This window comes from Lactuca serriola, chromosome 2 (assembly GCF_051521515.1).
Source record: "Lactuca serriola cultivar US96UC23 chromosome 2, Lser_US96UC23_V15, whole genome shotgun sequence".
In the NCBI taxonomy this organism is placed as follows: domain Eukaryota; kingdom Viridiplantae; phylum Streptophyta; class Magnoliopsida; order Asterales; family Asteraceae; genus Lactuca; species Lactuca serriola.
In genome coordinates, this window is record NC_136409.1 from 22,883,636 (window position 1) to 22,908,116 (window position 24,481).

General features: G+C 33.9%; 1 protein-coding gene across 1 annotated transcript; it reads right to left on the minus strand.

The window, feature by feature from the left end:
• Nucleotides 1-300: 300 nt before the first annotated feature.
• On the minus strand, nucleotides 301-18,930 carry LOC145090245 (GDSL esterase/lipase EXL3-like). The gene is made up of 5 exons (XM_079028549.1): nucleotides 18,651-18,930; nucleotides 18,210-18,340; nucleotides 17,884-18,117; nucleotides 628-883; nucleotides 301-497 (listed from the first exon to the last, which is right to left on the minus strand). Exons 1-5 carry the CDS (start codon nucleotides 18,928-18,930, stop codon nucleotides 301-303), a joined length of 1,098 nt encoding a protein of 365 aa, XP_078884675.1.
• Between the last annotated feature and the right edge of the window lie 5,551 nt (nucleotides 18,931-24,481).

Here is a 24,481-nt window from a genome sequence, read left to right on the forward strand (position 1 = left end):
CTTTCATATTATATTCTATAATCACATATCTGACACAACATGATGCTAGTAATTTTTTTCATGAATTAGTGTTTCCTAATGTTTATTATAGACGCTTTCATCATGTGTTGCCGTGACTACTAAAATAGGATGCATAAAATCAAAATTATACCCAAATTACCAATATAAACAAACCATTCATATAGCCACTCCCAAAAATTAAGTATGTTTGAAAATAGAGTACTATCTCAACAAACAAAAAATAGTAAAATCGTATGACCCAGTATTCCATGGTCAAATGATAACGTGGTAAGATGATCGTCAAAGGCTAAGTACATCATTAACATATATTTGGAGTAGGTTATCAACAATGATCTTGTATGCTTTTTCAGTGGGGTGAAAACTATCCCAGAAGAAATAATTAGATATGTTGGAGCATGTCCGACTAAGTGCATTACACATCCAACTAACCTCCACTTCTCCCGTGCCACAACAACCTCTGTCGACAATCTCAAACCCTAAAATAAGTCACATAAACAAACATACATATTTAGACTATGTTATTTATAAATAATATTGTTGTGAAATTAAAGTTAAAATAAGAACAAACTACATAAAAGAAGTCAACCACATCAGAAGGTAGATTACCATAGGATTGAGGATTCTTAATGATCTCAAGCATTGGGGTGTAAATATCTGCAAAGACAACTTTCACCGGAGGATTTCTAAATCTAAGAGAATAAAGCTCAGAAGATAGCTTTTTGTTGAAGAATTTAGCAGCTTTGTTGTAAATTGATGCACATGATCTATATTTCCCTCCACTTAATGTCCTGGAAGTTGGCATACACCCAATTGCAGGCAAACTAAAAACAACAACCCTTCGTGCTCCGAGTTTATGCAACTCCTTTAAACCAATAAGTATACAGAAAAAATATTACCATAAATCATAAATATACTGGTTCCATGGTTGCATGGTAAATACAAATAGTTTCCTTTCTTTGAAGTGTCCAAAATATACTTTTTTGTAATGTTATTAATAGTCTGTGTAGTTTCACCCTTAGTAAATAATAAGTATTTAAAAATAGAATGTGGATTACCTCGTGTTTTCATCTAGTTAGGTTGTATCCCCAATTTGATACCCATTACCTCTCCTTTCGTTAAAGATATGGGTTAAAATGTGGTTGGATAGCTTTTGATCCTTTGGTACCAATATATTAGCTGTATTTAGTGTGTTTAAGTAGTTTATTTTGATAAAATTAACATGGGAAGAAAAGATTTTTTATTTTATTTTTACTCAATATTCGAAATACAAAAGGCTATATATATAGCAAACATCAGATAAGATGGAAACTCTTAAACAATAGGAAGATAACAACTAATCAAAGAAGCAACTAGAAGATAAATTCCAATACTCACCCCAAGTTGGAACGTGTAGGTTCTTAACGCGCAACTTGCCAAGAAGGAATTGTAGCCGTTAAGTTCCAAACCCTTTGGTGAGAAGATCTGCAATCTGCATCTCAGAATAAATGTGACGGGGTTGTATCTCATGAGAGTCTACCCGTTCTCAAACAATATAACAGTCCATTTCTACATGTTTTGTTCGTCCATGAAAAATCAGAATAGTGACAATATGGAGTTCAACTTGATTATCACAAAATAATAAACTTGGACCAGTCACATTCACATCTAACTATTTTTAGAAGCCAACGTTCCCATAGAACTCCACTAACAGTAGAGACGATGGATCTATACTTCGCCTCCGCTGAAGACCGAGATATAGCTGAGATGATTGGTTCTTCGTTTTCCAAGATATTGGAGCATTTCCCAGCAATAGCAAGTAACCGTTTCTAGATTTCCTGGTGAAAAGGCATCCTAACCAATCCGAATCATAATAAGCTATAAGAACGCATCCACCTTCTCAAGGAAAAATGATCCCTTGCCCCAAAGTATTTATTAGATAACACAAAACACTATATGCAACATTTAGATGAGATTATCTGGGTCAACAAAAAATTGGCTCAAGTTGTTTACGGTGTAAGCAATGTCAGGCCTGGTGGCTTCCTAATAAAGTAATCGACCAACCATTCGGCAATTTTGGCTAGCATCCACCTGAGGTTCAGCTTCAACTTTGGTTAACTTCAAGTTTTGTTTAATAGGAAAAGAACTTAGACTGTATACTTGCAATCCAGAATTAGCTGGAAGGTCTAAAATATATTTTCTTTGACTCAAAACCAGGCCTTCAGAAGTACAAGCAACCTCAATTCTAAGAAAGTATTTTAGCTCATCGAGATCTTTGATGCTAAAACGTGTATCAAGTTCTTTTTTTGTGTCTTACATTTTTTGTGTGTTGTCGCCTAAAATGATGACATCATCAACGTAAATAAGTGCAACAACAAAGCCTTCACGTTTACAGTGAATAAAGAGCGAATGGTCAGCCTTAGATTGATTAAAACCAAGTTCAAGGATAGCATTGGTGAACTCTTGATACCAATTGTTTGAAGCCTACTTCAAACCGTACAATGAATTCCTCAATCTGCAAACTTTAGTTTCTCCTTCCTTTGCAAAAAGTTGTCGAAGTTTCATATATAATTCTTCATTAAGATCTCGGTACAAGAATGTATTGTTAATATCCAATTGTTGAATGCTCCAATCTCTCTTGACTGCTTCAGCAAGAAGAGTTTGAATTGTAACTAACTTGGAAACTAGAGTAAAAGTGTCATGATGGTCGACTCCTTTTATCTGAGTGAAACCCTTTGCTACAAGGCAAGTTGTATACCATTCTACATCACCGTTATGTTTGTACTTCACCTTATAAACCCGTTTTGAGTCAATGGCACACTTGCCTTCTGGTAGGTTTTCGAGCGTCCAGACGCCATTTTCTTCAAGAGCACAAATTTCTCTTTTCATAGCTTCCTTCCATCGTTTATCCTTTATGGCCTAATGAAATTTTTTTTGGCTCGTCTTTGGAGTTGATAGCCTCTAAGAAAGCCTTGTGAGAGTTTTATTTTTATAAGAAGTTTGTTAAGGAGTGTACCGTTGAGGAGGATTGATTTGGTGTGGTATCCAAAGAGTCTACCGTGGGAGGGAGAATGACAATGAAGTCTTGAAAATGAGCTAGTTGAGTTCTATTTCATTTTGGTTGAGGTTAATCAAAGGCAAATTCACCTATATTTTGTTGAGTTGGGCAATTTTTGACATCTTGTCCATGATTTTTTCCCTTTAGATTATCCAGACTAGTAAGATCTAGCCCATCATTTTGATCGTGTTGGATCTTAGTAGAATCAATGTTGATTCTATCTTCTTTTGAGCCATTGTAATGGGTTGCAGTATTAAGAAAATCAAGAGGATTCTCTCAATTAGGATCATCGTTCATCCTTTTAAAAGGAATGATATCCTCGAAAAAGCAAACATATCTAGAAACAACCATTATTTTGTTCTCAATGTCATAAATCTTGTAGCCTTTTGTTCCCGTTAGGTAACCCAAAAAAATTCTAGTCCTTCCTCTCATCTCAAATTTGTCTCCCTTTGTCTGCGTATTCTGGTAATAGACATGACATCAAAAAAATCTTCATCATGTCGTAATCTAGGTTCTGCTCAAAAAGAATTTCATATGGGGATTTGTTGTCAACCACTTTGGAAGATAAGCAGTTGATGGTGTAAGCAAATGTCATCAAACATTCACCCCAAAATCTTTTTGGAAGATTTTCTCAAACCTTAAGGCACGAGCTGTTTCAAGGAGGTGCCTATGTTTTCGTTCCACCAACCCATTTTGGTGTGGGGTGTGAGGATATGAGGTCTCAAGGAGGATTCCTTGTTCATTAGTGAACTTTAACATGTCATTCGAAGTGATCTCACCACCATTGTCACACCTAATTTGTTTAACACACTTACCATATGGATTCTTGATTATTTTATGGAAGTTCACCAAATATTTACTGGCTTCATGTTTGAATTTTAGCATAAACCCAAACAGTTGTACTAAAGTCATCAATAATGGTAAGAAAGTAGCTAACTCCAAAAATGGATGGAAAATGATATTTTCCCCATATATCGTGATGTAACAAATTCTAAGCAATTTCAAACTTAAATTTTACTACTTGGAAAAGGAAGCCTAGTATGTTTGGCCTTGGAAGCATGACCAAGTTTTTTATGCCAAGTATCAGCTATAGTCATCATGGCTTTTATTTCTCTCCGAATCACTCCTATCTGGTATAGACCCTTTCTGCATTCACCTACACCAATCCATCTCCTTGTATAGAGCTTCTGCTTGACACAAAAAATAGGAAAAAAGGTTATAACAGTTTGATGGTCTTTGCTTAATCGACTTACAAACAAGAGATTGCAAGTAAATTTCAGTATATGTAAAACTCCTATTAGTTTGGTTCCACTTAAGGTGGTGTAGTATCCTTTTCCTTCAATGTGTATAGTCTCTCTGTTAGGAATAAGGATGTGGATTTTAAAGTCATATTTGGCTTTATTTTCGAGGATATTGATGTCATGGGTGATGTGTTGAGTGGAGCCGCAATCCACCACCTAATCATCATCGCTATCTATTTTACCTATCATATTAGTCGTGTGTTTTGTATCATCCTTGATCGTACTTACTTTCTCTTCAATGTGTCGTAGAAAAGTCTCATACTAACTAGTCGTTAAACCTGTAATGGAGCTTGCATTTGAGTTGATGCATGCATCCTTCGCACTGGTCTCTTGTCACTTTTTATTCCCTAGCCATCATTCCGAGTAACCTATCGTTTTGAATCAACCTTCTCGTGAATGCCCATCTCTTACATAGAAACTCCAATGCTCGATAATAATATTGGGCTTGGTATCCTTTTGGCTTGATTTTTCATGTCTCTTACTGTTGTTGCCTTTTTGTCTAAATGATGTATTGGTGTTGAAGGCATCTACCTCCATTGATGGCTTGTTTTTGGAGAAGATAAAGGTTTGTCTTTCCTCTTCAACAACTAGGTGGTAAGCATTTCCAAAGCTAGGCATTAGATTAGTTTCAAGGATTTAGATTCTGATAATAGTGAAATCGCTATCAAGGCCCATGAGAAACTCATACAACCTTTCATTAATTTTCAGTTGGCTTAGATTCTTCCCAACGTTGCATATGCAACCATTGCATGAACATCTAGGGTACGTTGGGCCAATTGCATGTCATCCCAGATTCCCTTGAGCTTGGTGTAATACCTACAGATGGAAGATCAATTTTGATGTGTTGTAGTGAGGGTTTGCTTTAACTCATAGGCTCGAGGTGCGCTCTCCTTTCCAAATCTCTCAAGGAGATCCGAGCATATCTCAGAGACAATGCTAGCATAGTTTACACTAAATATCTTTCTACATTGTTGTCGTGAGTCGGCCTTTAACCTTGGCATTACACCACATCCACGACTTGTAGTCGTTCGAGGTCTTTTGAGGTTTCTGAATGGATCTGTCAACAAATCGGCGAATAGAAAATCCATCATCTCTTGAGAACATTCGGCGTAGTTGTTGTTGGTGAGGGTAACATTGATTTGAATTTGTTTGGGATAGTCGGAGGCATGGATATAGAATGGTGAGTTTAGATCCGGTGCTCATCTGTTTTGTTTGAAGGTTTAAGAGTGTTGTCGACCATGGTTGTGGCTATGGTAGGAGTCGATTAGGGTATGGATCACAACTACTCTAATACCATGAAAAAATTAACGTGGGATGAAAATATTATTTTTATTCTTACTCAATATTCGAAATATATATATATATATATATATATATATATATATATATATATATATATATATATATATATATATATATATATATATATATAGGAGAAATCAGATAAAAAGGAAACTCCTAAACAATAGGAAGATAACAGGTAAGCAAAGAAGCAACTAGAAGATAAATTCCAATATATTTCCCATATTTAGAGGAAAGATATGTCTAACCTTTTCTTTTCAATTTTAGAGTAAAACTGATGCTTTTGTTACAAACCTTATTTCCTCCACTAACCATATCAAAAGTAAGTTTTGCATATTACTTTCAGGATTAAATCATGAATAACATATACTTATTTATTTTGATCGATTCCTATCAAATTTTATTAGGGAGAGGTTAGTGGTTGCCAAAATATAAGCGTATATGGTCACATATAATGGTGAAGGTGATCAAAGAAACAAGAAGAACAATAGTGTTATGTTACACTATCCAATATTCATGAAGTTAAACTAATCAACATGGGTTAGTAAAATGTAGTTGATCTTCCAAACACAAGGAGAGTGGGATACTGTTAAAACTAAAAGAATAGCATAATAGAAATATCAGATTGCTCTCATGTCCATTACCAAGCGATTGAGGAGCACATACTTTTAATGTTAGTTGAGAAGGACATGGATGAAGAAGCATGGGAAACACTTAAGATGATACATATGGGAGTTGATTAGGTAAGCGATGCTAAAGTACAAAACTTTAAGGTGATACCAATGAAGGATAGTGAATTAGTAGAATATTTTGACATACTTTTGAATACTATTATGACAATATTTGATCTGAAGGTGAAACTATTTAGGGGATTAAAACATTGAAGAATTTTCTTCAAGATGTCCACATAGGATTTATGTAAGTTGTAACATCAATCGAGAAAATTTGAGACTTGGAAAACATGAAAATAAAGAAGTTATGCGTCGTCACAAAGCCCATGAAGAGAGATTTTGGGGCTATGGAGAAAAAGAAGAAGGTCTTTCTCTATTGGTTATAAATGTCAGCTGGGCATCTCGAACCATGAAAACCGATAAGGACAACTCGTTAAACACTTCACTAACCAAATGGTGCATTCAACTTCTCGATGACATATCTACCTCCTAGAAGGATGGCGTACCCTCTCTAAAATGGCGCATACTTGCATCATGGGACATCAATGATTCTCAATTCCCTTCTTATATGGTCGATTCCATTTTTCGGTACTGCACTACCTTTTTAGATGCTCTATTCTTTTCTTAGATGCTCCATTCCTTTCTCACATGCTCTATTCTTTTATCAGATGCTCCACGTTCGACTTAGTGGGTCACTGAACTCCACGTGGTCCAATGAAACTAGATGCTCACATGTGATCGTTTTTGCTCACGTATGACTCCTAATGCTCACTTATGATCCTTGATACTCACACATGATCCCTGATGCCTGCACATGCTTCCAAGTTCTCCATTGATCCCAAATGTTCATATATAATGATCTAAATGCTTAATTCACATTTAACAATCTCCACCTTGACTTGATTATTGTTTAAAATCCACCTAGAACTAAGAACTTCCTTTCCCTTCCTACCTTCCTACCTCGAAGGGACTTAACTACATTGAAAATCAGCCAAGTCCAAGCAAGGCTTGAATGTCTTTCTGAGAAACAACATTGTCAAAATGTCTTCTAGATTCTCCTTGGTACCAAACTTTGGAATGTAAAATTTCTCATAAAACATGATAGGTTTCTCCACCTTCAAAATAAGACTCTAAACGAGCTCAAAATCCAGTGATCTACTTATCACTAGATCACCTTCATGGTCTGATTCTATTGATCCAACCAAGTCCGTATGTCTTGGATTAGCACTATACACCCTAAAAACATCATGCATTCCCTTAAAGTGTCGCAAGATCTAGTTGATAACTTCCCAATATATTTCCACTATTTTCATCGAATATCCAAAGAAGTATCAATAAGTTTGGACTGGTCACAATAGAACGACCAAAGATTTTCTCAATGTGGTGATAAGTGTATAACCATCCTACTCTTCTGTTCCTCCAAATCTCCATCCATACTATCTTTTTTTTTCGGCTCCTAAATCGTTAATCACAAACTCATTTTTTAGATGCTTCTTTAAGTTATCTATTCTAGCATCAACATCCCTAGCCACTTCTTCCCTGGGTTGTACAAGGAATTCCTCACATATTTACTATGCTATGCCACCTTGTTGTTTCCCTTTAATAACACTTGTACTATGTCATCATTGGTTACATATAGTAGATTCAATGGTCACATATCTAATAATAATGCATTTTGGAGTCTTTCCTTTTTCTGTAAACCACAGATGATGACCTTTCCTTGCAGACACGTATCCTAGAAATATACACTTCATTGCGCTCACCTCCATTTTACTATCATTCTCACGAGAATAAGTAGGGCATCTAAACATTCATAAACTAGAATAATCATAGGGTTATCCTAGACCACACCTATTGAGGTGTCTTACAATCAGTTATAGTTGATGGAGATCTATTAACCATATAACAACAATGTTAATTACGTCCACCTAGAATTGCTATGATAAATCAATAGATAATTGCATGCATTGAGCATGTTGTATCAATGTTTGGTTCATCCGATCTGCCACTCCATTTTTTGTGTTGTTTGTCATACAGTGTGATGCCTTATATATCCTCTGTTTTGTAGAAGTTATTAAATGAATACTTGTAGAAATCTATCCCATTTTCTGTTTTGAGTGACCTGACTTTGTTCCTAGTATGTTTTTCGTCCATAGTCTTCCATTCCTTGAAATGCCCAAACACTTCATCTACATCTTTTATCTTCAGAATGTACACCCAAACCTTTGCTGAGTAGTTATCGATAATGTTCACAGAGTATTAACATCCACCATTAAACTTTATTGGAGAGGGACCCCATAAATCCGAGTGAACATACTTGAGGATCTTCATGCTTGGATAATGAACCACATTGAACTTCACCCTTTGTCACATCTCTTAAACACATGCTTTACTGGGCTTAACCTGTCTAGTTACATCTCCACCAAACAACCCATGTTTACTCGTTATAATACCATCCCCACTCTTGTGTCCCATCCTATGATGTGAAAACTTGGTTTTATCATCACACTAATCTGAGGATTGTGATACAATCATCGTTCCTCTCACTGTGAAACCTTCCAGGAAATAAATTCTACGATTCATTTTCCCTTTATAATTACAAGATAACCCTTGGATACTTTTACCTAGTCACACTTTCCAAAATATTCCAGTCTATCCTTCACCAAAGTGCCAAGAGAGGCCAGGTTCTTTTGAAGATTCAGGAAAAACCAACAATCCCATTTCCTGACCATACCATCGTGTATCTTGATCTACACTATGCCATTTCTCTTGGTAATATGCATTCCGTCATCACCCATTTTGACTATTCTATTCCACTCTTTAAAGGAGTCGAACTAGTCGCAATTATAAGTCATATAATATCACATTACTGGGTACAAGATCCAAGAATCAAAAAAATAGTTGTATATACAATCAAAACTTTACCATCATCCCCATTATCATAATTTCCTTAAAACACAACAACGTTGTTGTTGCTAATTCAACTCCATGATTCCTTTTCTTTAGAAATAGACAATATCTTCTAAAGTTCCCCTTTTCCTTGAAATTATAACATATATTGTTTGCTTTTGATTCATAACTTCACTTCCTTTTGTTACCTCCAGCTCTATCTGATGTTCTTCACGTGCTTACAAACAAACCAGAACTGGAAACTTCTTCACCACTCGAAACTTTTCTTTTTAGTTCCTTCGTCATCAAAAAATTCTTTACATCATTCATAGTGAACATGATATCAAATAAATTCTCATAAGAATCTGATAATGAACATAAGAGGATAAGTTCTTGATCTTTATCTTCAATATAAACACTCACGTCTTGTAAACCGTAGATGATCCTATTGAAGTCATCCATATGATCCTTCACTTCGGTACATTTAGACAACCTAAGACTATATAAACGTTGATTCTATTACATCCTTTTCATTAGAGAATTGTTCTGATATTTGTCTAACAATTTCTCTCAAATCCCACATGTGCTCGTTTGATCCACAACCTCTCTTAGTAGTTCATCTGTTAAACTGAATAGAATAGCGCTATGCACTTTTTACAGAATATCCACCTTTTTGTTAGCCGCCATGCCTTTTAGCATTTTGCTTCTCCTATTAATGTTGTCGTACATCCGTGTTGAACTAGAAGAGGCTTCATCTTTGACTTCTACAAAGTGAAATCATTCGAACCATTGAAATTATCCAAATAGAATTTGTGAGCTGTCATCTTCAATCAAAAAAACTACACCACAACTTTGATACTACTAGTTATGGAAATTAGACAGCACTTTTCAAGAATCAGAAAAGATCTGATGCCGCTTGCCAATGACTGATGACCCTTGTTAGGAAGTAATGCGGATAACACACAAGACCATGAGCACACAAGACACATTATTTACATGGTTCAGTCCATGTGACCTACGTTGATGGACATGAGGGGAGTATTCTTTATTTATGAGTTCTCAATCAGACGTTACATGTACAATTCAATAGAGATTTGCCTAAAACAAATGTTACTAGCATGCATCCCTATTTATAGACTAGGGATCAGACCTAAAACTGTAATGGGCCAAGCCCGTAACCATAGGCCTATGAGAGGTGTCAACTAATCATAATAGGTCATGAAACCGCTTTTAGAAGCTTCATCATTGAGATATAATGAGTGAGCATTATCCATGAGCATATTCCATGAGCATCATCCTTGAGCATGTTACATTAGAATCATCTATGAGCATCGTCAAGGAAAATGATCCACGAGGTAAGTGTAATATTAATTGGGATATGATATTTTCATTACTAATTTTTGTGATTTATATTAACATATTTAATGCATGACTAATCTAGTTATTCTAAAAGTTCTATACTCAGCTATAGTTATGGGACCATCGAGGTAAGTGTAATATGAATTGGATTGATTGACTTTCAAAGATGAAATTAGGGAAAGTGTTGCACCCAAGTGAATAGGTACTTGTTAGAGATCAAGTATTGGACATGATCCATTTTCAACATCACTTCATGGATCGATATGAGGAGCAGTTCTTGATAAAGGTATTATCTTTGTATCCTTAGACTTGAGATACATATTTGCGACATGATTATAGGCAATGTTATACTTTGATATACTTAAACATTGTTCTTTGACTAGACAGTTATAAAGGCCATTATTAGGTATAATATAAACTACACAAGAGGAAAATGTAGTGACGAAGAGAATTGTTCCTATTATTTCGAGAGTTAGACATATAGCATGCCTTACAAAAAGTTAAACACTAAATGTGATTAATTGTGATGCATATATCATATTTAACACTATGTCTATGACAAAGTGATAACTTATAACTTGCCATCTACATCAATTGGCGCTTTGATAATTTTGAATGGAACCTCTTCATGTGTTATTGGGGGGAAGTGAAATGTTGCTAAATGTTCACTAATGTTTTTTTATCAATCTATAAAGATTCTTGTGCATTTAGGAGAGTGATGTATCTATATGCTCAAGCATCATTTTAGAACGAAACTTTCTAATAACATATGATCGTTAAGGGTCACACCAATAATAATTAGACACAAATTGAATATTTTATGAATTTGATTCTTGATAAATATTTATAACACATGAAATTAATTGGAAATTATTCATTAGATGAGAAAAAATAATTTTCAATGTTATGTATCAAAATATATAATAATATATGTTATATAATGTCAAGTATATCTTTATGGAGTAAAAGGATTTTGTCGTTTATATAAATATACATGAGTTTTCTAAGATATAAAAGTTGCAAGAATTTTATACATCTTCTATTCTTTCGTTGATGACTAGTATAATGATTGAGTCATACTTTAGAAGCATGTCAAATTACCATCATTAAGGATAAAGGTATGGTATGTCTAAATATTTTAAGAAACATGTGTAAATGATGAAATGATAAAGGCTTTCATTTCCTCTTAATTTTCCAATACTAGAATCATCCATATCATCCCATTATATTCTTTCTCTTTTAATGTGTTAAGAACATTTTGAAATCATCTGATACTAACTTCTCCATTAATACAACATATTGACTTTCATTCTTAAAGGCTAAAGAGCTTACTATGCAAGAAGACTAGTATTCAAGTCAACTTGGTAATTGTTTGTGGATACTTCTCGAGGATATCTCTTTGGCTTTTTTCCATCTCCATTAAATTCCAACCTCCCAAGAGGAATTAAAAGTCTTTAAAGGTTTTATTTTCTTTAATCCTAATATAGCTATATTTTATTCTTTCACGTTCATGCAACATGATCATTTGTGGGAACAACTTTTTTATTCAAACTTTATAATGATTTTTTTGCCCATTTTATAGTTTTGGAAACCGAATTATGTGAGGCCCCGGTGTTGACCCTTTCAGAGGGTGTCAAGTATTTCGTTGTATTTTGTGATGTAATTATCACTAATTTGGGGGCAGTTCTTATAGAAAGAGGTCAAGTGGTTGCATATGCTTTTTAGCAGCTGAGCTACATGAGGCACAATATCCTAACCATGATATGGAGTTGGGAGCAGTATTGTTTGCCCTCAATATTTTGTGGTACTGCTTGTATGGGTCCAATGTACTATCTACATAGATCAAAAGAGTTTTCGATATCTTATGGACCAGCCAAATCTGAACATGACACTGCGCAGGTGGCTTGACATGTGGCTTGACATGGTCAAGGATTATGATTGCGAGATCCTTTACCATTCGGGTAAAGTGAACGTGGTCGCAAATGCTTTGAGCCATAAGTCGGATGGATCTTTGACTGGGGGTATGTGTATTTGGATATCTATTGATTCTCCCCTTTTGAATTTGATCAGAGGGGCACAGGCAGAAGGAGTCAAGAAGTAGAACTAGAAATAGGAGAGGATCAAGGGAGATATCGACAGATTTGTCACCGATAGTCGGGATTTTTGACTCAGTGTGGTCGGGTTTGGGTTCCGGTTTCTAAAATGGCAGATGGTTTAGGAGGAGGCACATAAGTCTCGCTTTTTGATACACCCGGGCACCACCAAGATGTATTGGGATTTGAGAATAAGTTACTGGTGGTCGTGTATGAAGCGGGAGATAGCTTGGTACGTTGAGAGGAGCTTGACCTGTAGGATGGTCAAGACTAAACACCTGAGGCTGCATGGCAAGCTACAATATTTGGAAGTTCCCATGTAGAAATGGGAATATATCACCATGGATTTTATCACAATGATATCAAGGATTGCAAAGGGTTTTGATGCTATATGGATCATCATGGATCGATTGACCAAGAGTGCCCACTTTTTGTCTATCTGAGAGAGCTCCTTGACCGAGAAATTGACCAATGTGTATGTTTGGGAGATTGTTGCTCGTCGCGGGGTTCCAGTCTCCATTATATCAGATCAAGATGTTAAGTTCATTTCCTGATTTTGGCAAAAGTTCCATGAGGAACAGGGTACGAGGCTACATTTCAACACTGCTTATCATCCACTGACTGACGGCTAGAGTGAGCAAACCATCCATACACTTGAGGATATATTGCGGGATTGTGTGATTGATTTTGGTGGGAGTTCTACCTCTTCCAAAGTTTTCCTACAACAACAATTATCACTCCAACATTGGTGCATCACCCTTCAAGCTTCTATATAGTCGGAGATGTCGTACCCTAGTTTGTTGGCAGAGGATGGTCATAGAGTCATGGGGAGGAATGAGGAATTCCTCGAGATTACAGAGCTCATCCAACAGATCAGACAAAGATGCAAACAACTCATAGTCGGTAGAAGAGGTATGCCGACAGGCGTCGATTAGAGTTGGAGTTCCAGGTCGGCAATATAGTGCTACTAAGGGTCTCACACTTGAAGGGATTGATACGCTTGAAGAAATGGACAAGTTGGGTCCCCGGTATATTGGACCGTTCCGTGTGATCGTTAGGATAAGCCAAGTGACCTACCGTTTGGATTTTTTAAGTGAGCTCAGCCAGATCAACAACACTTTCCATGTTTCGTAGTTGCAAAAATGCATGTTGGGAGACGAGGTGGTGGTCCCTTTGGATAATATTCAGTTCTACGAGCGCCCGAATTATATTGAGAGGCTAGTAGCGGAGGTGGAGAGAAAGATGAAGGTCTTATGTAACAAGAAGATACCTTTATTAAAGGTTCATTGGCGACATCAGAAAGGCTCTAAGTGGGCTTGAGAGCAAGAGACGGAGATGCGGGAGCCTTATCCTGAGTTATTTACAACGTCAGACTTAGAAGACGAAGTCTAGTTCAAGTGGGGGAGAATTATAACATCTTGATGATGAGATATTTTCAATTTTAAACCTATATATGAAGGATTATTGCCTTTTGACCCTTGTGCAGGAGAAAGATTGCTTAAATGGCCCATAGTGGGATTTTGGTGATTTTGGCCAGAGAGTTAGTATGTCGGGCGTATGTTGTGTATGTTGGGCCTACTGGGCGAACCCTAGTACGATGGGCATACGTGATAGATCCTGAAACCTAATTTTTTTAGGTTTTGGTCCATATATAATCATCATTTACTTCTTATTTCTCATTCCCTCAATAGCTTCCACCTGAGAAAACATCCCTCTAGCTAACCTTAAGTGAGAAGAGTGCATCTTGAACTCATGTTTGTGTTTTAGTGGTATTCTTGAAGAAAAAAAGGTAGTATGAAGACTTTGGAGCTTGGAAGCAACTTGGATATGAGATTCTCTCCTTCCAAGCAACCTCCAGGCGGTAAAAAGCTCAAATAGCTTGATCATCTTAGCTTATAAATCTACCCATTTCTTCATCCAGGGCATTTTTGGTCCCAACTATGATCATTCTTGAGCATGACATGCTCTTAATCGAATAAGTCATCCTTTCAGTCCTAATGAGGGGTGTTAACTCATAAAAATGTGGTCTTGATGCTTAGTTTTCCACATGCATTCTCTAGAAGATCTTAAGATGTTATGAAGTTGGGATTTTGTGTATTAAGAACTTAATGGGCATGCAAATCATAAAGTTAGAAACTTTATGACTCTTAGTGTTATTTTGGCCTTAGATCTAAAATTGGGATGTGAGAGCTTAATGCATTAAGCTCTTATTAAAGAAAAAGTAATTTGATGCGTACCTCGTACGTAACCCAACATACGCCATACGTACGGGGTGAATCTCCCGACTCTGATGAAAGCTTGATTATGCCCAGTGTAGAAGCTGATTACACCTGCATACTTAGCTAAGTGTACACAGTTGACCAGTTGACCTTGGCCTTCGACCAAATAGACCTAGGGGTAGGTATTTTGAGCTGATTAATTGAGATGAGGTCCTTGGTATTGGTTACGTAATCGTTGAGCCGATTTTTGGGACTAGGATTGCATACAGACTGTGAGTTGAGTTTTCCTCATTGTACCATGGAGCGAAGGCACCAAAGCTGACCCATTAGTTTATGTATCCTGGTTATAGGATAGTGATATATTGGTATTTGTCTGAGTGGTAGATCTGCAATATTATCTACATTTTTTGGTTATGTGTTTAAGTTTATCTGTTTCATATGTTGACATATTGTGTTGCGTTGAGTTTATACTACTTTGTGCTATAGCCAACAAACTCGAGAGCATTCCAGATATGAGTTGAGGGCCCAATTGGCATGCCAGAATCATAATGAGGGCTCGGGAGCATTCTAGATACGAGCTGAAGGCCCGATAGGCATTCCAGATTTATACTGTGGGCTCTGGGGTAATCCAGACCAACGCTGAGGACCTTGCATGGGGTTTTCCTGACATAGGCTGAGGACCTAGTATATGTTGTGTTTGATACTTTGTGGGAACTCACTAAGATTAGACTTATAGTTTTAGTTTATGGTTTCAGGTATTCCGAGGATTGTGGGAAGGCGAAGGTGTGATCGTACACAACTCCCTATTTTATGTCACTGGGTCTTGGGAAAACTCTGATTTAAAATAATGCTTTTGAAACAATGACTATGTTGTAAACAATGTTGATTAATGGTTCATTTTAAAATTTTTAAATTTATTGTGATTTTTAGGATGTTACAATATATATATATATATATATATATATATATATGTGTGTGTGTGTGTGTGTGTGTGTGTATGTATGTGTGTAACGTCTTACTTGGTGAAATTACTATAATTCATGTGTAATAAAATTGTATAAAACATAGAACGAAAAAGAAATTGTTTAAATGTTGACAAACAAAAGAGAGTTCTTTTTCTTAGAAATCCCTATGTAATATGTAGGTATTTCCGAGTGATTTCCTACCCAAACAGATATGTCACTAATCCATAGAAAATCTGTAGGAACTTTCGAGGGATTTCTAAATTTTTTTTTTCATTTTTTGAGGTTTTCAGTGTTGGTTATTTAGTTCCATATATATATATATATATATATATATATATATATATATATATATATATATGTGTGTGTGTGTGTGTGTGTGTGTGTGTGTGTGTGTGTGTGTGACGTCTTACTTGGTGAAATTACTATAATTCATGTGTAATAAAATTGTATAAAACATAGAACGAAAAAGAAATTGTTTGAATGTTGACAAACAAAAGAGAGTTCTTTTTGTTAGAAATCCCTATGTAATATGTAGGTATTTCCGAGGGATTTCCTACCCAAACAGATATGTCACTAATCCATAGAAAATCTATAGGAACTTTCGAGGGATTTCTATTTTTTTTTTTTTTTTTTCGTTTTTTGAGGTTTTCAATGTTGGTTATTTAGTTCCATATTTTTTTTTCAAACTTCGTTATATACTAGTTATATACTAAGTACTTTTATCTCACTAACCTATAAATATTATAAAAATACGTACATGTAATACCATAGAAGCTCGTTAATCAAAACCATATCTTACTAATCTATATGTATAAAAACATATTATTTTAAACGTCATTTTGTGTCATTTTATTTCAATTAGCATATAAGCTACTATTTTTTTTTTGCAAACATCATTTTTTTTATCGGCTAGCTTACAAGCTAACAACTAGCGTTTAAGTTAGTAGTTTGTTTTTTATTTATGAACTACCTTTTCATCTAGCAGCTATATGTAATGAGATAAAACACAATCAAAAGACTTTTAAAGTATTTAGTTTATAAGATATTTTTTGATTTGTCAAACATTAAAATTTGAAAAAGTTCAAAAAACAAATTAACTTATCAGCTACTTGTGGCGCATCAAACACAACATTTATAAGAACTGAGGCTAAACATTTTATACGTATGAAAGTTCAGGGTTTTAAAAGAAATAATATTATTGTATAACTTTAGTTTCGTTTTATCAATTCATGTAATGAATACTTATTATTTTTTTAGATGAAAATTAATAAATTATAAAATCTATTGATATGGTGGTTTTAAATAAAAAAATCATAATTTTCAAACTATATTTATATTTAATCATATAAGATATATTTTGTTTCAAATAATATTAAAATTGTTAAAATTTATTTATATTTAATCGTATAAGATGATTACTAAAAGTATGGATATTGCTTATTTATTTTTAAAAGATATTTATGTCAATTTGTTAAAATATAGAATACTTTTTTGTTAATGCTAGTTAAAATTGTTTTTGGATTCAAGATTTTTTTAACCCAAACGCTAAAAGCTTCGGCTACCAAACATTTTTTTGAGGTTTTTCTTAAAAGTTTGAAGCTAGAAGCTCTCAAAAGTTGTCTATCGAATACACCTAGTTGACTTAGACATCCACAACACACTAAATTTCATGGAATTTAATGGACTGACACATCTTTATCTTATTTTCTATATAACTTTATTTTAATTTTTCTATTGTTCAATGAAATATATTTTTAATAATTAAACGATTTTCTTTTAGTTTAATGACCATTGTATTTTATATCCATTGAATGCCTATATGACACCTATAATGATAGAGTTTAATCTATTGAATGCCAATTAGGTATTCCACTTCATTCAACTCTTCCACTGAAAGTATTGCATTTATGTGGACCTCGACCTCGGAAGGAAGGAAGAAATGGTCTTAGAAAGTATGAAGGAAGGAATAAGTGTATGGATTTCAAATTATAAGCAAGATCCAAAGAAACTAAAAGATTGTAACTTTTACCTTCACAAAAGTGGAAGCCTTTGAAATGAGATAGTTACAGTAAGAGGGTATGTCATACTGAACTTTCCTTATCGGGTAGGTGAAGTAATTATCTACGAAATCATCGCTTCCAGTTGCCACCAAAAACAAGCTGTTATTTAAAATGTTACCCGTTTCCACTTTGCCCACCAATACATGAAGTTTCCTAATATAATTTGAAAACATTTGAAGCTGATCCATCATAGGTATGGCCGACTGGTTTTTATGAGTAACAAGTTAAACACTTATAATACATGTTAGTATGAAAAGCAACCAAATTAAAATCCATAAAAAACTACCATTCATACATTAATTCTCGATGTTAGCGGATCAAGTCCTGTGGCTCCTGAAGCAAAGCTTACCCCCGTGATCATATCTTGGTCTTGTATGAATGGGTTTAAGTATGCTGGCACGTACTCCTTGACCTTTATTTTTTCAGCTGAAAAATGAATAACATACAAATTAAACTTGAAATGGATATACAGCATTTTATAGTGCATTGATATAATCAAAATATGATACTAATTAAAGCATCCGTATTCTTTCAATTTACGGCTTTTAAAGATTGATGATTTATAAGCGAATACAAATGACATATTGTTCCACGCACATGCACAAGTTTATAAATGTTACCAAAAAAATGTGACTAAGCTTTGTGAGAAGATGATATGATATTTATAGATATAGTTTTGTGATACCAATTTGTTCCAAACATAACCAACTACTTAAGAAATAGTATAGAGAAATACCGATCAAGTCAGTAGGGGTCTTTGCATTGGTGAACCTTCCGGTTGCTCTTGCACCCAAGAAATTCATCCCATATGGAGGGAAGTTGGCCCTTATGAATGTTGGAAAATAATTGTTATTTCCTTGATCCAAGATTGAGTCTCCAAATGCTATCAACGCTGGAACTGTCACATTATCGGGCATAATGAAGGTTGCCACACCACAATTCACTAGTAAAATAATGTAGTAGGAAAAGAGAATGGCAGCTCTAGGTATTCTTAAAGAAATGAAAATGAATTCCATGACGATAGTTAGTTTATGAGAATGGTCCTTGGTAATGTTAAAGTTGCATATATATAGTTTAGGAAGAAGCACTTAAGGTTAGTTTGTTTGAGAAACAAGTGTTTTCTACTGGCAAAATACCCATCATGGAATTAAGATGATAGTCGGTTATAAAAACTATATTCCTTAAGTTATGACAACGTAAAAAATTTCCATGTGAACTATAGTAAGTTCAATACTCAAATACCACTTATAATATTAAAAAGATTTACATGATCCAAAAATATTAACTTATTGTGACTTATGACTACCTGTTACATACTAGTTATGAATATGAATTTGCTGAGTTTCATAAAATAAGCAACTATTCTAGTAATTTTCACACTGTTATGATATAGTAAGATAAAAGATTATTATTTTCATCTCCTACTTTATGATTTATAATTGATATTTTCAGCTGAATTGGTGTTATTAGTACCCAAGCATTTGCTAGAAATAATAATTTTCAAATTCTTCTTAACTTGGATATCTGATCACACATTTTGTTGTGTGTTTTCGGTAAGGCTACCATGAACGGCAACCTTAGGAAGGGGTATGGTTGGAGATGGTTTCCCCATTTGGTGCTCTCTGGGCTGGAAAGCATAGCGGTTAACAATCCACACCTTAATTTTTTTTCTATGAAACCAGTCCTTGAGGTAATTTCTAATCCTAACCACCGTAAAATCAGGCTTCTGTAAACCCACTGCATGTTGTTAAAATTGCTGTGAAACTAGCATTTCTATCATTTTAAGAAGTTCAAAATAGTATGATATATACAAATGTAAGTTGCAACATTCGATAAGAAATTAAAGCTTTTACATTCATGTTTGAAGGGACCTTGATACTAAAGAATTGACGTGTACATGTTAAAATGTTGTAAAGTAATTATGTAAGTATGAGTTGTGAAATGCTGTTAATTAGAGGGTGGTTGTACATAGGGCTGAGCAATCGCCCCGAACCCACTTTGGAACCAGACCGGATTAGACCAACAATGAGAAATGATAACCCGACCATTCCTGGTGTTGTTGCTGGTCTTTTTTTTTTTTTTTTGTCAAATATCAGTTCGAACTGATACATGTTCTTATTATTAATGCTCTGAGACAAAACCACTAAAATAATATAAAATCAACCAACAAAATTGACACAATACATAAAAAACTAAGGTGTTTATAAAGCACGCACATCCTCCATGAAAGTCTTAAATGTATCATTCAATGTTGTATAACCTTTTTAAAATCATCTTCTAGCTTTGTCTCCAGTGCTATGTAGTCAATACCGGCACTATAGCGGTTAGCGGGGATAAAGAAACGCTAATTCAAAATAGTAGCTTAGAATAGCATTGACGCTATTAGCGCCCCTATTTACCCCTATTTACTACGATTATGGTCACCATTAAAGCGGCGCTATGACCGTTATTTGAATAAATTCCATTTTGGGCTATTTTACAAAATAAAATCGTTTTTGTTTTGTCGTTCCATTGAATAATATTGTTTTTTCTTAGCACAAACCAACAGTTTTGTGTCATTCCATTGAATAAAATAATAATTTTGTGACTGTCATGACTTCCATTCAAACCATGTATGTGTTGTCTTGTTAACTGTGTTGAAAACTTGAAGTACTACATTATGATTAACTATCAAATAACTTAATCATTTTATTTGGTAACTGTAATTGTGTTAAACTATGATAAAATAGTAAGTATTGCATATGTTTTCTTGTTGATTGTGTTAAAGTATGATTAACTGTGACATTAGTAACTGGTCTGCGAAGTATGATTAACTAAATATGATATGCGAATTATGATTTACGGATTAACTAATTAATTGGATTGGGTTGAACTTTGAAGTATGATTTTATGATTAATACTCTAATATATATATATATATATATATATATATATATATATATATATATATATATATAGTAGCCGTTTACCTGCGCCAAGCGACGGGTACGAATAGTGTTGTTAGAAATTAGTTTTTACAGGCTATTAGTTCTTTTGTGCTGATAGTTTACTACATCTAAACAATTATCAATAAGTGTCAGGCTGGCAGAAAAAAAAATTAAAATGAAAGGTTATGATTTTTTACAAATGTACATGAAAACATGATTGATCGTGCAAAACTTATTTATACACCATATTTTATGTATAACTTAATTGCCATTTAATTGTTCGTCATGGTTAATTAATACTTTTGTATTGACGCGTGATATCCCAGTGACATCTTTCCTTGTATGGTCAACCGCCTCTAATACATGTCTTTTGGACACTGGATGAGGAGTTGTTCCTCATATCTGGAGTGAATGTCTGGAAGAGACTAGTACTTCTGGTATCTAGTAGATAGAACTCTTACTTTTTATATAACACTCAAGTACTTGGTACTTAGTTAAACAAATATTTTTAAATGGCTTGCAGATATTTAGAGAAAAGTAACTAGCTAAGCACAATCAAATTGGAACCACACTAGTTTATTAATTATGCTAGGAACATAATCTAGTTGTACTTTAAAACAATGTTTGTTTTGGAACAATGTATGTTTTAATTTATCTTGTCTAAATATATATCTCAGTTAATTTATTAATGATCGATTGTTTACTAAAATGGTTTTTCATAACAATTACCTTCAATTCTGAAAGGATTAAAATTATCATTCTGACACTGCAGATCTTAATATGAACTATAAAGTAAATATCAATGTTGTATAAATAACATGTTCTATATGCAACTACTTTTGAAAGCAAATAATGTAGTTTATTTGATATATGTGAAACATATTTATATATAAAAGATTCCTAATGATATTTTCAGTAAGTAGTAGAGAATATAAATTAAGGAACTATACACTATGATGTATGACTTTCTTTCTAATGAATGTCTAAGATTAAACATAAGGTACCAAATCAACTATTTAACAACTATAGTAGTTATAATTATATTTTACATGTAAAGGATAACTATGAAATCTTTGTTGAAGCTTGAAAATATAAATTTGAGATACAAACTGGTAAGAACTATCTAAAGCCTTAATGGAAAAAAAGTAAGAATTAAATCTTATTTTGTATGAGTTACTTTCTAATCGGTAGAAATGTCATCCTTTTATTTCCTTGGGAAACACCAAGAACACTATGAATTGTATGGAAATGATCCATCCATATCTTATTCAAATGTTATGTGGATTTGAAACATATGTTGGACTGAACCTTCTAAACCCAAAATCTATTAAATACATATTCTAAATGTAACTTAGATTATTATATGAAAACCCACCAAGAATAAACTATCTAATTCTTCTAAAAGCTAAGTTAGAAGAAAGCAAGCTTCTAATGACAAATAAAGTGGGAGGCACAGGGAATTTGAAGCAGTTCCAGAACTTAGGGGTGTCATAAAAAACCAAAACAGAATAACCAAACCGAACCAAATGAAGTTTGGTTCATCTGGTTCAGGTTAAAACATTTAAAACAAGACTTGTTATAAAAGGATTTTCTCATACTTATGACATTAACTATGATGAAACCTTTTTAACAAGTAGCTACGATTAGATCAACAAGGATAGTATTTACTATAAATTCATAATCTTAGTATGAGATATAACAAATAAATTTCAAGAAATACTAGTTTTCTTAATAGACATGTATTTGAAGATATCCATTTAGCGTGGAGGTTTTCTTAATCCATGATTATTTTAGCAAAACGTGTGAAGCTTGAGATCCATTTGTTCATATAAAGCAAACATCTCAAGGTTGCAATCATCATTTTAATATAAAACCACAATGTATGCTTTTATATAAAAATGAATAGAACATGTGTGTTTACTAAGAACTTTTGGAAGCATAGTGACATTCATAATCATTTATGAATGATACATACTTAATCATGAGAAATTACATTATGATAATTAAGGCCTTTTCGGCTTAACTCAAAATGTGTTTCTAAAATGAAAGACTTAGAAAGAATAAGATATATTCTTGTAATGTAAAATCTACAGAGATAGATAAAATTAATGTTAAAAGTTTTACATATTTATGATATATATATATATATATATATATATATATATATATATATCTTGAAAGGGATCAAGATATAAAATTCCTTTGGAGGAATCTTTGCATTGTCACATTGTACTAATTTTGAGCCAACCTCAAAAGAACCTAGGTCATAGGTTTGAACTAGATGAAATGATTTATTTTGATTTTGTTGACAAATGAGTCCATCATTTATTCCATATTATGCATAAGATCTGGTATATGATCAAGTTGTGAGCATATCATAAGATACCTATTAAATACATGGTTGAGTCAGCAGATGAATATAGGAACATTCTAAGAGTACTTTATTTGAACTAAGAGAATATACATGAGATAATTAGTTTAGAATAAAATCTTCATGTAAAGAGCTGCATAGGATTATGATTTCTAGACAAATATAGATAATTATGAGTTATAATTGGATTATGAATTCCTTGTGAGATGAAGAGTAAGTTTAGTTGGAATGAGGTCCAAGAAAAAAAAATGGCACAATCTATTACAAGACAAGAATACATTACTTTATAAGTTGAGATCAAATATGATTGCATGAATGGATTCATTGAAAAACTATGTTAATTTCTACCATTCAAGGATCACATAGAAATCTTGATGACTTCGAGAGTATAGTTAATCAAGCTAAGAGACTATGTCACGAAAGAACACCAATAATATACTCCACGATATTTAACTATACTTGGAGTAAATTCAAATAGGAATGATATTATTCACATAATTGACACAAATTAAGTTTGGTCGAACCCACTAATAAATTTGCAACATCCCAAAATTGAAAACCAAAAATTTCATTTTTTGATTTAAAGATTCATCAAAACAAATTATAGAAAACATCATCAAATTATCTCATTTCATAAAAACCATAGATCATATGTCTCAAAAGCATGCCATAAGATAGTAACAATGTCAGAGTACAATCCCAAGAATCTCATATACAGAAAATCGTGTGTGTGTGTGTGTGATCTGCTGCTATCGTGTCGGGTCCTTTCCCTTCGAAGAAGAAGGACCTGAAACAAAAACTAAAAACCATAAGCACAAAGCTTAGTGAATTCCCACATCGTACCACATACCATATAATCACATAATGCCTAGCATATCTGGGTGCTGGCCTCCCCTTCGGCCTCTTTCAACCGGTAACTGCATAGCATATCTGTGTGCTGCCCTCACCTTCTGTCTCTTTTAATCGGTAGTCGGGGACTATTTCACCCCTACCACTACCATATAATACCCTACCATAAACATATAAATCATATACAACCTAACATATCTAGGTGTCGGCCTCTCCTTCAATCCCATTCAACCGGTAATCGGGGACTATTTCACCCGTACCACTACCACATAATAACATAGCATACTAGCACATAAAGCATAATAGATAGTGACATACCATACAATTATCACAAAGATAATCATCTCAACTATAATCAATACTAATGGACTAGGATTGGTGTATTCGACCCACTCCTATTGGAAGGTAACTCACCTTGAG

What these genes read in the sequence shown, in the direction of transcription:
- LOC145090245 (XM_079028549.1), bottom strand. Translation starts at nt 18,930, where the DNA reads ATGGAATTCATTTTCATTTCTTTAAGAATACCTAGAGCTGCCATTCTC. An exon ending in GACCCCTACTGACTTGATCG is followed by an intron (nt 18,341 to 18,650) that starts GTATTTCTCTAT and finishes TTCATTTTTCAG; the next exon opens with CTGAAAAAATAAAGGTCAAG. An exon ending in CGCTAACATCGAGAATTAAT is followed by an intron (nt 18,118 to 18,209) that starts GTATGAATGGTA and finishes CATAAAAACCAG; the next exon opens with TCGGCCATACCTATGATGGA.